We start from the raw sequence: 16,704 nt of genomic DNA, 5'->3' as shown, positions 1-16,704 counted from the left end.
GTCTGTACTCAAGGTTCATGCATTCCATTGGGTTGTTCTATCTCTTTAGTCTTTTTTTTTAATAGTATTTTATTTTATTTTTTAAAGATTTTTTATTTATTCGTGAGAGGCAAAGAGAGAGAGAGGCAGAGACACAGTCAGAGGGAGAAGTAGGTTCTATGCAGGGAGCCTGACGTGGAACTTGATCCCAGGTCTCCAGGGTCATGCCCTGGGCTGAAGGCGGCGCTAAACCGCTTGGCCACCGGGGCTGCCCTCTCTTTAGTCTCTTATCCTAGAACAGTCTTCCCTCTTTCTCTCATTTTCAGTAACACAGAGTTATTTTTAGTAGATGAGGCCGCTTTCCTTGTAGACCACCTCACACTCTGGATTTGTCTAATTGTTAATATTTTCCTGAATTCTCCATATTTCTTGTAAATTGGAAGTTATGTTTAAAAAGGCTTAAGATTAAACATATCTAGTGTGAATACTTTATGGATGATGTATGCATGAAATTAGTTTTAAAAGTGTTTCCATTCAAGAACATTTGTTAATTCAGGTAATTTTCCATAGGATGTAGAATAGTAACAGGGCAGGAGAAAAAAACAGCCTGACATCAGGAGCTTGAAAATGAGAATCCTACATTTCTCAAGTATTACTCATTTCATATAGGAGAGAAAGAAGTAGCTGAGGTTTATTGTTATCTTGTGTACATGAAGTTGGTCATCTCAGTTTAGTGAGAGGAGTATTGGTGTTAAATTTGAGACACCAGCTGCAGTTATTAGTTGTTACCCTGAAGGAAAATAGCATGTTGGAAATGGAGGAATTTGGAAGCATGGAATTAATTGCTCATGGTTAACTGACACAGTATCAGTAGAAGAAACTGTGTTGTTAGAAGTGTCTGTTTTGAAAACTGTTTTGAAAACAGTACCTAATGGACTGTCAACTAAACAGAAAATCTTTGAAAATTATCTAAAATATATTAGTAAATTTCCCTGCCCCCCCCCCTTTTTTAAGAAAAGTTTATTCATGAGAGACACAGAGGCAGAGACACAGGCAGAGGGAGAAGCAGGCTCCCTGTGGGGAGCTCGATTTGGGACTGATCCCAGCACCCCGGGATCATGCCCTCAGCTGAAGGCACATGCTAAACCACTGAGCTACCCAGGCACCCCTCCTTCCCTGCCTTTGTAAACAGCTGTCACTATACTTAAATGATGACTTATTTATTTACTTTTGGGCCTTTTTTTAGGTAAAATTTTGTACAGTGAAACTGAGCAGTGTATTTACTTATATAACCACTATTCCAATCAAGATTGAGAACATTTTCATCACTCCAGAAAAGTCCCCTTGTGCCAACTTAACAGTATATCTGCTGCCCTTCTGTCCTCTGCCCCCCGACCCCCCACCCCGCCCCAGGCATTTGGTGGTTTGCCTTGGTCTAAGCTGTATATGGCTATAGAGTTGGACAGATCTTGTCATTGCCTAAGCTCTAGCAGGAATATACTGGTGTCTTAAGTAGGAATTTTGCATACATCTCAAGAAAGTGGTTGAGAGTTTTGTTCAATAGTATTTTTGATGTGATTATAAGACATGAAAGTAATGAATAGCGATAGATAATATTTATAGTGCTTATTGAGTGCCAGGCACTCTGCCAAGTGCTGTATTATTAATCTTTGCAGTGGTGAGATCCAAGGAAATAGGTACTATTAGGTTTATTTTAAAGATGCAGAAACTGAAGCACAGGAGAAATTAAATAGTTTGTCCAAGCTTATAAAACTGGTAAGTGGCAGAGCCAGGACTTGAATCTTGCATTCAGACTTGAGAGCCTGTATTTTCAGTCACTATGTTGTATTCCTTATTAGTATATGTGGGCTGAATAGACTTTTTAAAGCTGGCCAGGGAACCTAATCACCATTTATATTGAGTTTCTTATAGAAACACAATAATTCCAGTAAGCAACTTAAAATTTCAGAACCTTTGTAGAAACAGAACCTTTATAAGGTGGTGACTCCAGTTAAAAAAAAAATTGGCAATGGATTTGAATAGTTATTTCTTTAAAGACAGTATGTGGATGGCCAATAAATACATACAAGGATACTCAACCTGGTTTAGTCATCAGGGAAATACAAATCAAAACCACAGGGTACCACTTTATGCTCACTAGAATGGCTACAGTCAAAAAGATAGTAACAAGTGTTGACAAGGATGTGGGGAAATTAGAACCTTCACAAACTGCTGGTGACGATACAAAATTGTGAAGATACTGGGGAAGAGTTTTGATATTTCCTCAAAAAGTTAAGCATAGAGTTCTCATATGGCTAGGCATTTCCAAGTATATGCCCCAAAACAATTGATAACAGGTGTTCAAAGAGAAGGTTGTTCAAACAGAAATGAACTGCATAGCAACACTTATTACAAGAGCTGAAAGGTGGAAACAACCCAAATGTCCTATCAGCAGATGTGTGGATAAACACAATGAGCTGTGTCCATACATGGGAACATTACTCAGTCATAAAAGGGATGCACTACTGGTAACATGCTACAGTGTGGGTGAACCATAGCACATCATGCAAAGTGAAAGAAGCCAGACATAAAAGGCCACTTTTCTATTGGCCTGCTTATATTATTATTGTTGATTCTGCTTATATGAAATCTCCAGAACAGGCAAGTATGTGGAGTTAGAAAGTAGATTATTGGTTGCTAGGAGCTGAGAGGAGGAGGAAGAAACAGAGAATGAGAGCTAATAGGCAGAATTTCTTATTGGAATGATTTTTTTAAATGCTCTGGAATTATATAGCGGTAATGATTGCACAATTCTGTATGTATACTAAAAACCAATAAAGTATACAGTATGAAAAATAGACGTGTTTGTAATGACATTTATCGGACATTACCTGTATCTAAAACTACTCAAAGTATGGACTAGAATTACCTAAAGGCTGGTATAAGGAACTTTTGGTACTATGTGATAATCTTAGGCAAGGATGAATTGTTAAATCAGATAAGCTTGGGAAGTATCACATACTGTATTCTGTTGAAGATTTACAGTGTACATTGACCACTGAAAATTTGCTAAAACTCTGTAGTGAAGAAAATTGTTGAATTTTAATACAGCATTTTTGAAACGGAATTGGTCTTCAGCTCTTTAAGTAAATAATCACTGGTTCTGCAGAACCTAGTTCGGTATATCCAGTGTGGAAACCAGTAGCCACAGGTTACTACAATTTTTAACTTATTAAGAATTATGTAAAATAAAATGAGTTTGTTACACTAGCCATATTTCAAGTACTCTGTGGTTATGTGTGAGTAGTGTGTACTGTACAGGATAGTACAGATAAACATTTCTCTCACTGCAGAAAGTTGGTCTATACTAAGGCTGTCCAGTCATATGGTATGACCAGTCATAGGTTGTGTTTATTCACTTTTAGCACCCCACTTCTTAGTTGTTACAGAACATTTACAAAGATAGAACGTAGTAGGTTGAGTCATGTCCACCTAAAAAAGATAGGTTGGAATTCTCATCCCTAATACTGGAGTGTCTTTATTTAGAAATTGGGTCTTTAAAGAGTAATCAAGTTAAAATGAGGTTGTTAGAGTAGGCCATAATCTGATATGACACCATCCTTATAGAAAGAGAAAATTTAAGCACAAATAGAGATGCACAGAGGGAAGACAATATGAGAGGGAGAAGATGGCCATGTAACTGGAGTGATGCATCTCTAAGCCAAGGAATGCCAAAGACTGTAGGCAAACACTTATTACAAGAGCTGAAAGGAACTGGAAGAGGAGAGGAGGGAGTTTCCTCTAGAGCTGTCATGGCCCTGCTGACTCCTTAATTTAAATTTCTGTTGTTTTAAGCCAGTCAGTTTTTGGTATTTGTAACAGCAGCCTTAGGATACTAATAGGGAATATCCTAAATAGTTATATAATCTCGAATGATAGAATTCTGAAAACAGAGTGTCATATAAAATTTAAAAGATGAGTCTGGAGTCTTTTACAGATATTTACCAAGTATAGCTGTCACCATTAATTTTTAAAAATCAACTAAAAAATAGTAGGAAGCATGTAAGCATCACAGATTTGCAATTCTATTAAGAACATAAATGTATCATAGTTATCTTAGTTTAATAACAGTAGTGCCAGTTATATTTATCAAGTTTTAAAATTTACACTGCATTGAATTGGACTTTGTATGGTCAGAGACACCCGTCCCCCGACATTTCTCATTTTGGAATTAACCATTTTTTTAATCAGAAAAAAATCATAAATTCTTTTTCTAAACTCAAATGTTTTTATCAACAGGAGAATAGATGAGTTGTGGTATATTAATTCAGTACAAGAAGTGAATGAATTATACAGAAGAGCAGGGATATAATCACAAAATTGAAGATAGTGATTATATCTTGGAGAGTGCATGTAATTAGGTGAGGGCACTCAGGGCCTTCAGATTATGATAGTGAATCATTTCTGTAGCTGGATGATGGGTTTGCCAGTGTTCATTTTATTCTTTATACTTTATTTAGACATTAAAATTAACTTAAAATTAGTCTGTGGAAACAACTATTTGAAGTGGTGGATTACTAAGAATTGCCCCCCCCCCCAATGAATAAATAAAATATTTTTTAAAAAAGAATATATACATGTGGTTATTCTTCCTGGATATTTAAGGAATATAAAACTTAAGATATTAGTCACTAACAAAATTAGTAAGGATCTGTTTTTTTTTTTTTTTTTTAAGATTTTATTTATTCATGAGAGACAGAGAGAGAGAGAGAGAGAGAGAGAGAGAGAGAGGCAGAGACACAGGCAGAGGGAGAAGCAGGCTCCATGCAGGGAGCCCGATGTGGGACTCGATCCCAGGTCTCCTGGACCAGGCCCCGGGCTGAAGGCGGCGCTAAGCCGCGGAGCCACCTGGGCTGCCCAGGATCTGTTTTAATAGTGTGAAATTTTATACAAAAAGATTCATACATAATCTTGGGACCATATTTTCTATGTTGTCATGGGTTATAAAGAAATACATAATAGACTTCTTTAGATATAGGGCTGCTTCTGTTTTTAAATACATCTATAAGGGCTAAATTGCTGCCTAGATTCTTTTTTTTTTTTTTTTTTTGGTCAAGTCAGTAATTTGGAGGCCTTTAGCTATGTCGGTTTCAGCTCTTTAGAGAGTCAGAGTAGTACTTACTAATATTTGTGCACAAGTTATCAGAGGAGAGATGAGACTTGTCTGCTTCATATAAAAATGTTTCATAAGCCCACATTATTGTATATTGTTTTGATATAAGTGCAAGCAGAATAAAAACCAGTCTTAGTATGCTTTCTAACTCCCAAATTAGATAAATTACTTTTTTAGAAATAAAACGTTTATAAAATACGTAAATATTAAAACATTAAGAAATAAAAAGTTAATAAATGCTAAAATATACTGTGGTTTTAAGTTAGTGATTAAATACCACTATTCAATCTTTTTACATTTATTAATTCAATAGGTAGATTATCATTGCTGGTTATAACAATCTTTTTTTTTTTTTTTTTTTAAATATCCTGTCCTTTTATTATTTTTTTTAAATTTTTATTTATTTATGATAGTCACAGAGAGAGAGAGAGAGAGGCAGAGACACAGGCAGAGGGAGAAGCAGGCTCCATGCACCGGGAGCCTGATGTGGGATTCGATCCCGGGTCTCCAGGATCGCGCCCTGGGCCAAAGGCAGGCGCCAAACCGCTGCGCCACCCAGGGATCCCCTAACAATCTTTTTAAAAATCTCCTTTTCTGATTGAGTTGGTTAATGTCTTTGTCACAGTCAAAAAATTGATCATTCACGTAAACAGGTCAAGGATGTCAAAATCTTCAAAAACAAATATTAGTAAACAGTTTATTCTAACTTGTATGTTCATGTTCATGTACGTTAGATGCTAAGCAAACTACAACCAGTTTTTGTTTCTGTGTTCTTTCTGTCCCTCCTACCTTCTGCATAGTTCAGGCTTCTCTTCTAGGTTTTTGCAAAAGATTCTGACTAGGTTTCCCTAAGTGTGTTTTTTTCCCTTTGGTTAATTTTTAGAAAGACCAGCAAAATACCTTGTTTGAAACTTTTTAAATAACTTTCTGAGTTATAATTGACATGATATAAATTGCATGTTTATAGTGTAAATTTGATTAGATATGACTTGTATACATCATCAAACCATCACCATAATCCTGACCGTGAAGTATTAAAAGATTTTCAGAGTACTCTAAGATAAGCTATCTTAAATTTGTATATATTTTTGTGAGATACTAATAAAATAAACCTCTTTCCTTTCAGCCTAGTGTGTTAATCGTAACCTACAAGGAACCTGAAAAATCATCTTCTCAGTTTGGATCCTACAAACAAGCTGAGTGGAGGCCAGATAGTACCATGATAGCTGTGTCAGTAAGTAGAGTTTTCAATTTTAATAGTGTTTTCTTATGAAATCATTATATTGCATTTAAGGTTGATTCTTTTAGATGACTTCATTTCAGTCTTTTCCCACCCATGAGTATTTATCTTCTGTGATAGGAATTGCTATACTGATTCTTCTATTCAGGGTACTCTTACTATATTCTTTGGTGATTCTTCTCTTTCTTCCTTTTCTTTAATATAGTGCTTATATACTTTTCTTTTTATTTTTCTCACTTTCCTGTTTTGTCCTTGAAGTCTAATCCATGGTTTTAAGGCTTTCATCTTTATTTACATAGGGGTACTCCCAAATTTACATTTTAAGGCCTGCCTTCTTTTTTTTTTTTTTTTTTTTTTTTAATTTATTCATGAGAGAGACAGAGAGAGAGAGGTAGAGACATAGGCAGAGGGAGAAGCAAGTTCCATGCAGGGAACCCGATGTGGGACTCGATCCCAGATCTCCAGGATCAGGTCCTGGGCCAAAGGTGGCACTAAACCGCTGAGCCACCCAGGCTGCCCGCTGCCTTCCTTGGGGTGGATGTCTCATCCATAAATGATAACATTTATGTTTTTATGTCACTAAATTCTCATATCCATTTGGATCTATTTCTGCATTTCTCCTCTATTCAATTAATGTGCTGAGATCTGGTCAATTTTATCTTTTCAATCTACGTTTTGTCATTGTCATTTTTTAGACTGTCATTATCACCTATTTTGAAATAGCAGTCATAATATAGTTAACATTTATTATCTCTTAAGTAAGTACTGTTATAACCACTACACATGGATTGTCTTATTTAATTTTTAAACTGACACTTTGAATTCCATACTGTTATTCTTCATAATGGATGGTGTTATATTGAAGAGCTGAGGAAGTAAGTTTTTTCTTTTTTCTTTTCTTTTCTTTTTTTCTTTTTTTTAATATTTTATTTATTTGTTCATGAGAGACACAGAGGGGGCAGAGACATAGGGAGAGGGAGAGGTAGGCTCCCTGTGGGGAGCTCAGTGTGGAACTCCATGCCAGGATCCCAGGATCATGTCCTGGGGTGAAGGTAGATGGTCAACCACTGAGCCACCCAGGTGTCCCTGAGGAAGCATGTTTTATCCAAGTTATATAGATGGTGTATTTTGGAGAGAAGGGATTAAATTAGGTATTTAGATTCCATGTAATGTAAAGACATAACTTGTAAAGTGCTTTGCTTTATTGCCCTTTGCAGTTACTGCATATTTTGCAAATTGAAGATTTGGTAATTTGGTAATTTTCAGTTTTTCACACTTTTTCATTATTATATTTATTTTGGTGATTTATGATCAGTGATTTTTGATGTTACTATTGATATTGTTTTAGGGTGCCACAAACAGTGCCCATATGAGATAGCAAACTAAAAAAATGTTGGGTGTGTTCTGACTGCTCCACTGCCTCGCTCTTTCCCTTTCTCCTTCTCTTTGGGCCTCCCAATGTCCTGAGTAACAACTATATTGGAATTAGGACAATTTATAACCCTGCAGTAGTCTCTTCAACAGAAAGGATAAGCTGCATGCCTCTCACTTTCAATCAAAAGCTAGAAATGATTAAAGTTTATTGAGGAAGCCGTGTTGAAAGCGGAGGCCTATTTTGCTGGTAAGTAGCCAAGTTGTAAATGTGAAGGAAAAGCTCCTGAAGGAGATTAACAGTGCTACTGCAGTGAACAACAAATGTTAGGGAAGTGAATTAGCTTTATTGCTGATAATGGGGAACGTTCGGTGGATAAAAGGTCAAACCAACCACAACATTCCCTTCAGCCAAAGCCTCACCCAGAGCAAGGCCCTGATTCACTCTCCTCAGTCCCGTGAAGGCTGAGAGAGGAGAGGAAGCTGCAGAAGAAAGGTCTGAAGCCAGTAGAGACTGGTTCATGAGGTCTAAGGAAGGAAGCTGTGTCCATGGCATGAAGGTGCCAGGCAATGCAGCAGGTGATCCAGAAGATCTAGCTGAGATCATTAACGAAGGTGGCTACACTGACCAGCCGATTGTCAGTGTGGGTGAAAGAGCCTGCCATGGGAAGGAGCTGTCATCTAGGACTTGTGTGGTTAGAGAGGAGAAGTCAGTGCCTGGCTTCAGAGCTTCCGAGGACTGGCTGATTGTGTTGTGGGGGCTAATGCAGTTGGGCACTTTTAAGTTGTAGCAGGTGCTTATTGATCATTTCTCAAATCCTAGGGCCCTTGGAATTCTGGTAAATCTACTCTGCATGTGCTCTATAAATGGAACAGCAGAGCCCAGAGGATAGCACATCTGTTTACACCATGATTTACTGAAAAACTTTTTTAAGATTGTATTTAGTTTAGACAGACTGTGAATAGGCGAGGGGCAGAGGGAGAGGCAAGAGAGGATCTCAGGCAGGCTCCACGCTGAGCATGGAGCCCAATGTGGAGCTCAGTCAGTCTCACCACCCTGAGATCATAACCTGAGCCAAAATCAAGAGTCGGCCACTTTACTGACTAAATCACCCAGACGTCCCAGTTTACTAAATGTTTTAAGCCCACTTTTGAGACCTGCTTAGGAAAAAAAAAATCCCTTTCACATCATCCATCACTTAATGAATATGTACCCAATTTTACAACAGTTCTGATGGAGTTGGACAACGAGATTTATATTGTTTTCATGCCTGTTAACACATCCATTCTGCAGCCCATGGAGGATCAAAGAATCATTTCAACTTTCAAGTATTTTTTTATTTTAAAAATTAATTATATTTATTTTTTGTTGGAGTATAACATACAGTGTTATATTTGTTTCATGTATACAGGTGTACAGTGTAATGATTCAGCAATTCTGTACATTACTCAGTGCTCATTATGATAAGTGTGCTCTTCATCTCCTTTATCTGTTTCACCCATTGTTCCCACTCACCTCCCCTTTGGCAACCACCAGTTGGTTCTCTATATTTAAGAGTCTTTCTCTCTTTTAAAAAATTTCTTATTCAAGTCTTCTTATTTAAGAAGTACATTTCATAGGACTGTACCTGCCATACATAGTGATGCCTCTAATAGATCTGGGAAAAGTTACTTGAAAACCTTCTGGGAAGGATTCACCATCTTAGATGCCATGAAGAACATTCATGATTCATGGGGAGAGATCAGAATATCAACATTATTAGGAGTTTGGAAGAAGTTGATTCCAGTCTCCCTAGATGACTTAGAGGGATTCAGGATTGCAGGGGTGGTGGAAACAGCAAGAGAACCAGAATTAGAAATAGAGCCTGAAGATGGGACAGAACACCTGCGATCTCAGGATACAACTTGAACAGAAGAAGAGTTGCTGCTGCTGAATGAGCAAAGATAGTGGTTTCTTGAGGTGGGATCTACTCGTGGTGAAGCTGCTGTGAAGACTGTTGAAATAACAACAGAGGATTTAGAATAGTGCATCAGTTCGGTTGATAGAGCAGTGACTGGCTTTGAGAGGATTGACTCCCAATTCTGAAAGAAGTTTTGTGGATGAAAGCTATCAAACAGCATTGCTGCAGAGAAAATTTCAATAAAGGAAGAGTCATTTGATGCAACGAACTTCATTGTTGTTTTAAGAAGTGGCCACAGCCACTGAAACCTTCAGCACCACCCTGTTCAGTCAGCAGCCCTCACCTGCAAAAAGATTTTGAGTTGCAGTAAGCTCAGATGATAGCATTCGTTAGGAATCACGTATTTTTTTTTAACTAAGGTGTGTACGTTGCATTTAAAAATGCTCTCACACACCTAAAAAACTACAGTATAGTGTAAAAATAACTTTTATATGTGCTGGAAAACCAAAAAATTCATCTGGTTTTGTTTATTGTGAAATTTGCTTTAGTGAGATATTCTAGAACAGAAGCTTCAGTATCTCCTCTCACAAGTGTGCCTGTATGCTTTACGTTCACATTAACTTACCTCTCTGCTCTCTGTCCTTTTTTAATCTGTACTATGTAATGCTGACCAAGTTAATCATCAGAAAATGGTTCACATGATCAAAATATTGGGTAGTTCCTCACTTCTGCAGACTACCAACTACATACTAAATCTACCTTCCTGCCTGTTTTTATAAGGACAATGATTTAAGTATAGTTCAGTGTATTTAAATTATTAAAAAATAGTCAAAGAGAAGTACTTTTGAATTCTGAAGATTATATGAATTTCACTTTTTTAACTCTGAAGTGTAATTATCATACAGTGTTATATTATTTTCAGGTGTAAAAGAATTATTCAACAGTTCTATACCTTTCTCAGTGTTCATCAAGAGAAGAGTACTCTCAAAGGGTACTCTTATTCCCTTTATCTATTTCGCTCATCCTCCCCACCCACCTCCTCTGTGGCAATCACCAGTTCTTTGTATTTTGGAGTCTGGTTCTTTGTCTTTTTTTTCTTTGTACATTGTTTTGTTTCTTAAATTTACATGTGAGTGAAATTATAAGGTAGGTGTCCTTTTCTGACTAACTTGTTTCAGTTGTCATTATACTCTCTAGCTCCATCCATTTTATGTATGGCAAGATTTCAGTCATTTTTATGGCTGATTAATATTCCATTGCATATATATGTACACCACTACTTCTTTATCCTTTCATCTAGGGATGGATACGTGAGTTTGGCTCTTGTAAATAATGGTTTAGTAAACATAGGGTGCATATATCTTTTCAAATAAGTGTTTTCGTATTCTTTGGATAAATACCCAGAAGTAGAATTACTGGAACAGATGGGATTTCTATTTTTAATTTTTTAAAGTACCACCATTCTACTTTCCACAGTACCTGCAACAATTTGCATTCAATTGTGACAGTGAATTGACAGTGAATGACAGTTCCTTTTTATCCATATCCTCACTAACAGTTATTTCTTGTGTTTTTGTTTTTACCAAAGGCTCAGGTGACACATGATATTTCATGAAATGGCCTCAGTCGGGATGCCTGGGTGGCTCAGCAGTTGAGCGTCTGCCTTTGGCTCAGGTCATGATCCCAGAGTCTGGGATAGAAACCTGCATTGGACTCCTTGCAGGGAGCCTGGTCCCCCCCCCCCCCATGTCTCTAATGAATAAATAAATAAAGTCTTAAAAAAAAAGAGATAGGAGCTTTTGTGTTTTTGATTCTAGCTATTCTGACAGGTGTAAAGTGATGCCTCATTATGGTTTTGATTTGCATTTCCCTGATGATGAGTGATGTTGAGCATCTTTTCATATGTCTGTTGGCCATCTGTATGTCTTTGGACAAAATGACTGTGAAGGTCCTCTGCCCATTTTTAATTGGATTATTTGTTTATTTTTGTTGTTGAGTTGTATAAGTTCTTTATGTATTTTGAATACTAATCCCTCATATATATTATTTGGAAATGTCTTCTCTGATTCAATGGGTGGCCTTTTTGTTTGCTAGTTTCCTTCCCTGTGCAAAAAGCCTTTTATGTTGTTGTTGTTTAGGTTCTATAGTTTAATTTTGCTTTTATTTCCTTTGTCAGAGAAGACAATCTAGAGAAATTATTCTTTGGCCAAACTCAAAAGAAATTACTATCTCTGTTTTTCTCTATGAATTTTATGATTTCAGGTCTCACATTTAGGTCTTTAATCCATTCTGGGTTTAGGTTTGTGTTTAGTGTAAGAAAGTGGTTCAGTTTCATTCTTCTGTATCTTGCTGTCCAGTTTTCCCAGCATTATTTGCTGAAGAGATTATCTTTTCTCCATTGTATGTTCTTCCTTTTTTATAAATTGACCATATAATTATTGGTTTATTTCTGGGCTCTTTCTTCTGTTGTCCAGTGTGTTTATGTGCCTGTACCATACCATTTTGATTACTCAAGCTTCATTGTATATCTTGAATTCTGGGATTGTGATACTTCTAGCTTTGTTCCTCTTTTTCAAGATGACTTTAGCTATTTGGGTTCTTTTGCAGTTCTATACAAATTCTGGGATAATTTTTTCTAGATCTGGGAAAAAAAATAGCTGATACTTTGGTAAGGATTGCATTAAATCTATAGATTACTTTGGGTAGCATGGACATTTTAACAGTATTGGTTTTTCTAATCCATGAGCATGGAGTATCTTCCTGTTTGTTTATGTCACCTTCAGTTTCTTTCATTAGTGTTTTGTAGTTTTCTGAGTCCAGGTCTTTCACCTACTTGGTTTGTTAGATATTTTATTCTTTTTAGTGCAATTGTAAATGGGATTGTCTTCCAAATGTCTTTTTCTCTTATATCATTATTAATGTGTAGAAATGAAACAAATTTCTGTATATTTAGTATCATAACTTTACTGAATTCATTTATCAGTTCTAGTAGTATTTTGGTGAAATCTTGAGGATTTTTTATATATAGTATCATTTCATTTCATCTGCAAATAGTAAAAGTTTTACTTTATTAATTTGGATTTTTTTTGGTTTAATTGGTGTGGCTAGGTCTTTGATTACTATATTGAATAAAAGTGATGTGTGTGGACATTTTTGTCTTTGGTTTATTATGTTGAGGTATGTTTACCCTAAAATTTCTTTGTTGAGAGTTTTTGTCTTGAATGGATGTGGTACTTTGTTAGAGGCCTTTTTTCTGCATCTCTTGAGATGATCATATGATTTTTGTCCTTTCTTTTGTTAATGTGATATATCATGTTGATTTATTTGGGCATATTAAACTATTTTTTTCCCCCTGGAATAAATCTCACTTGATTGTGGTGAATTATTTTTTAATGTATTGTTGTATGCAGTTTGCCAGTATTTTGCTGAAGATTTTTGCATTTATGTTCATCAGAAATAGTGGCTTGTAATTTCCTTTCCTTGTAATGTTTTTATCTGTTTTTTATATTAGGGTAATGCTGGCCTCATAGAGTAAGTCTGGAAGCTTTCCTTTCCTTTTTTTTTTTTTGAAATAGTCTGAGAATAGGTATTAACTCTTCTTTAACTGTTTAGGCAGAGCTTATCAGAGAAGCTATCTGGATTTTTGTTTGTTGGGAGTTTTTTGATTGCTAGTTCAGTTTCTTTGCTAGTAATTTATCTTTTCAAATTTTCTATTTTGTCCTGATTTCACTTTGAAGGGTTATATGTTTATAGGGACATATCCCTTTCTTCTAGGTTTTCTAATTTGCTGGCATGTAATTTTTTATCATATTCTCTTGTAATCCTTTGTATTTCTGTGGTGTCAGTTGTTAATTTTCCTCCTTTGTCTGATTTTAGTTATCTGAATTCTCTCTTATTTTGATGTCTGGTTGAAGGTTTCTCAGGTTTGTTCATCTCTTCAGAGAACCAGCTCCTGGTTTCATTGACCTGCCCTACTGTGTGTGTATGTGTGTGTGTGTGTGTGTGTGTATGCCTATGTTTAGTCTCTTTTATGTATTTCTGCTCTAATCTTTAGTGTTTGTTTCCTTCTACTGGTTTTGGGTTTTCTTTTCCTATCTCCTATGCCTGTGGGGTTAGTTTTAAGTTTTTCATATTTCTTGTGGTAGGCTTGTATTGCTATAATCTTCCCTTTTAGAACAGCTTTTACTGCATCCCATGGATTTTTGGACTCTTTATCTTCAGTTTTGTTTGTTTCCATGTAGGTTTTGATTTCCTCTTGGACCCATTTGATATTAAAGTAGCATGTTATTTAGCCTCCACGTATTTGTGTTCTTTTTAGATTTTTTTTCTTGTGATTGACTTTTAGTTTTATTCCCTTATGGTCAGAAAAGATGCCTGATATTATTTCAGTCTTTTTTTAAATTTATCGAGATTTGGTGAATAGATCGCGTGCATGAAAAGAATGTTTAGTCTTTTGTTTTGGATTAAACATTCTGAGTATGTTTTTTAGGTCCACATGGCCCAATGTGTTATTCAAAGCCATTGTTTCCTTGTTGATTTTTCTGCCTTGGGTGATCTATTTTTGACATAAGTGGGGTGTTAAAGTCTTCTGCTATTAACATATTACCATCAATTTTTTCCTTTATGTCTGCTACTAGTTGATTTATGTATTCAGGTGCTCCCACATTAGGTGCATAAATATTTAAAATTGTTGCATGCTCCTGTTGGATTGTTCCTTTATCATTTTGTAGTGTCCTTTGTTTTGTTATATTCTTGGTTTTAAGTCTATTTTTTCAGATATAAGTATTGGTACCACAGCCTTCTTTTTGCTTCTGTTTGTATGTAATTGTTTTTCCATCCCTTGTCTCTGAATATGCATGTATCTTTAGGTCTGAAATAAGTTGTCTTTAGGCAACATAAAGATGGGTCTTGCTTTTTTTTAATCCATTCAATCCATCAGTATCTTCTGATTAAAATACTAATCCATTTTCACTTAAAGTAATTATCCATAGATAGGTACTTATTGCCATCTGTTACTTGTTTTAATGATTGTTTTTGTAGTTCTTCTCTTGCTCTTTTATCTTGTAGTTTGGTGTACTTCACTAGTCATATGCTTTGATTCCTTTCTCTTTATTTTTTTGTGTGTCTGTTACAGGTTTTTGATTTGTGGTTACAATTAGGTTCATTTGTAGCATCTTATGCTGATGACAGTCTATATTAAGTTGATGTTCAGTTAAATTGAACTCATTCTAAAAGCACTAAATTTTTACTTCCATGCATGTTTTATGTATACGATATCATACTTCATATCATTTTGTGTATTCCTTGACTGAGTTATATAGGTATAATTGCTTTTGTGCTTTAATCTCTGTGATTAATCTACTTTAATTATGTTTGTATTTACCTGTGGAAGTTTTTCCTTTCATAATTTTCTTACTGTTGATTATTGCCTTTTCACTCAGAGAATTCCCTTTAACATTTCTTATAAAGCTGGCTTACTGGTGATAAAGTCCTGTAACTTTTGTTGGTTTGGGAAACTTTCTCCTTCTATTCTGAATGATAACCTTTCTGAGTAGATTATTCTCAGTTCCACATTTATTTTTCTTTTCAGTACTTTTAATGTATCATGCCACTGTCTTCTGGTCTGCAAAGTTTCTACTGAAAAACCAGGGACATTTTCAGCTCTTTCTTTCTTCCTTTCCCTTTCCCTTTCCCTTTCTTTTTCCTTTTCCTCCCTCCCTCCTCCCTCCCTCCCACAGAGAGAGGCAGAGACACAGGCAGAGGGAGGAGAAGCAGACTCCATCAGGAGCCTGATGTGGGACTCCGATCCTGGAACTCCAGGACCGTGTCCTGAGTCGAAGGCAGACGCTCAACCACTGAGCCATTCAGGCATCCTCAGCTGTTATTTCTTTAGATAATTTTCTGCTCCTTTTTCTATCTCTATTCCTTCTGGGATCCTTATAAATTTACATGCTAATATGCTGGATGATGTCACTGATTTCCCTTTACACACTTTCGTTATTATTATTATTATTATTATTATTATTATTATTATTATTTACTTTTTGCTGTTCATCTGCTTTCCATTATTCAGGACTCCAGGTCACTGATGGGTTCTTTTGCTTCCTCTAATCTATTCGTTCCCTCTAAGGTCTTGTCTTGTCTTGTCTTGTCTTTTCTTCTTTTCTTTTTTCTTTTCTTTTCTTTTCTTTTTTCTTTTCTTTTCTTTTCTTTTTTCTTTTCTTTTCTTTTCTTTTCTTTTCTTTTCTTTTCTTTTCTTTTCTTTTCTTTTCTTTTTGGTAAGCCCTCTAGGGTATTTTTAATTTCAGTTATTGTCATCTCTGATGATGGTATATTTTCTGTCCCTTTGTTGAAGGTCTCACAGAGAACTTCCATTGTTAAGTACAGTGAGTATGTTTATGATCATCACTTTGAATTCTTTATCAGGCATATTGCTTATTTCGATTTCATGTAGCTCTTTTGGCGTGGTTTTTCCTATTCTTTCATTTGGGATGTACTCTGTTTTCTCCTCATATTGTCTGTGTTTGTTTCTATGTATTAGGGAAGTCATCTAGGTCTCCTCATCTTGAAAGTAGTGGCCTTAGAAGAGACCTTTTGGTGCCTGGTAACACAATGTCCTGTTTTTCAGAACCACCAGGCATTTCACAGATGTTTCCTTTGTGGGTACACTGGGCAAGGTTTGGTCCCTGTGCTGTTAAAGGGCTATCCTGGGGCTGCCGTGGGCTTGTAGTTGGGTTGTAGCGCAGGCAAGATACTTGTCATCAGGCCATCTGCAGGGTCTGCAGTCACCCCAGTCTACAGAGTGCTCTCCCTGTATTGTCTCTGAGAGACTTTCTTTTGTGGGCAAGGCCTGCAGTCAAACTAGGTGTCTGCCCCTAGTCCATCTATTGGGGTTATAATCCCACTGGTGTATGTGGTTATATTCCGTTCTCTCCATGGCACTCATCACTTTAGAGTGGTGCTGGTCCCTGCTGCATTGTTTGCAGGGCATATCTTGGCAGGTGCTGTGGTGGGTTGGATGGGGCTGGATGTGTACTGTT

The 16,704-nt window shown here is 36.3% G+C and overlaps 1 protein-coding gene across 4 annotated transcripts in view; it reads left to right on the top strand.

Annotated features, from left to right (window-relative positions):
• RIC1 (RIC1 homolog, RAB6A GEF complex partner 1) overlaps window positions 1-16,704 on the top strand; it is a 138,261-nt gene that overhangs the window by 19,676 nt on the left and 101,881 nt on the right. For all 4 annotated transcript variants that reach the window (XM_072761416.1, XM_072761420.1, XM_072761412.1 and 1 more), the window contains one exon: window positions 6,279-6,386. In XM_072761416.1, the coding sequence (XP_072617517.1) occupies window positions 6,279-6,386 (108 nt within the window). Of the gene's footprint in view, window positions 1-6,278; window positions 6,387-16,704 lie in introns of those variants that run through there.

Source organism: Vulpes vulpes, chromosome 1, assembly GCF_048418805.1.
Source record: "Vulpes vulpes isolate BD-2025 chromosome 1, VulVul3, whole genome shotgun sequence".
Classification (NCBI taxonomy): domain Eukaryota; kingdom Metazoa; phylum Chordata; class Mammalia; order Carnivora; family Canidae; genus Vulpes; species Vulpes vulpes.
The sequence above is the reverse complement of the archived record's forward strand: the minus strand, read 5'-3'. Positions and strand labels throughout refer to the sequence as shown.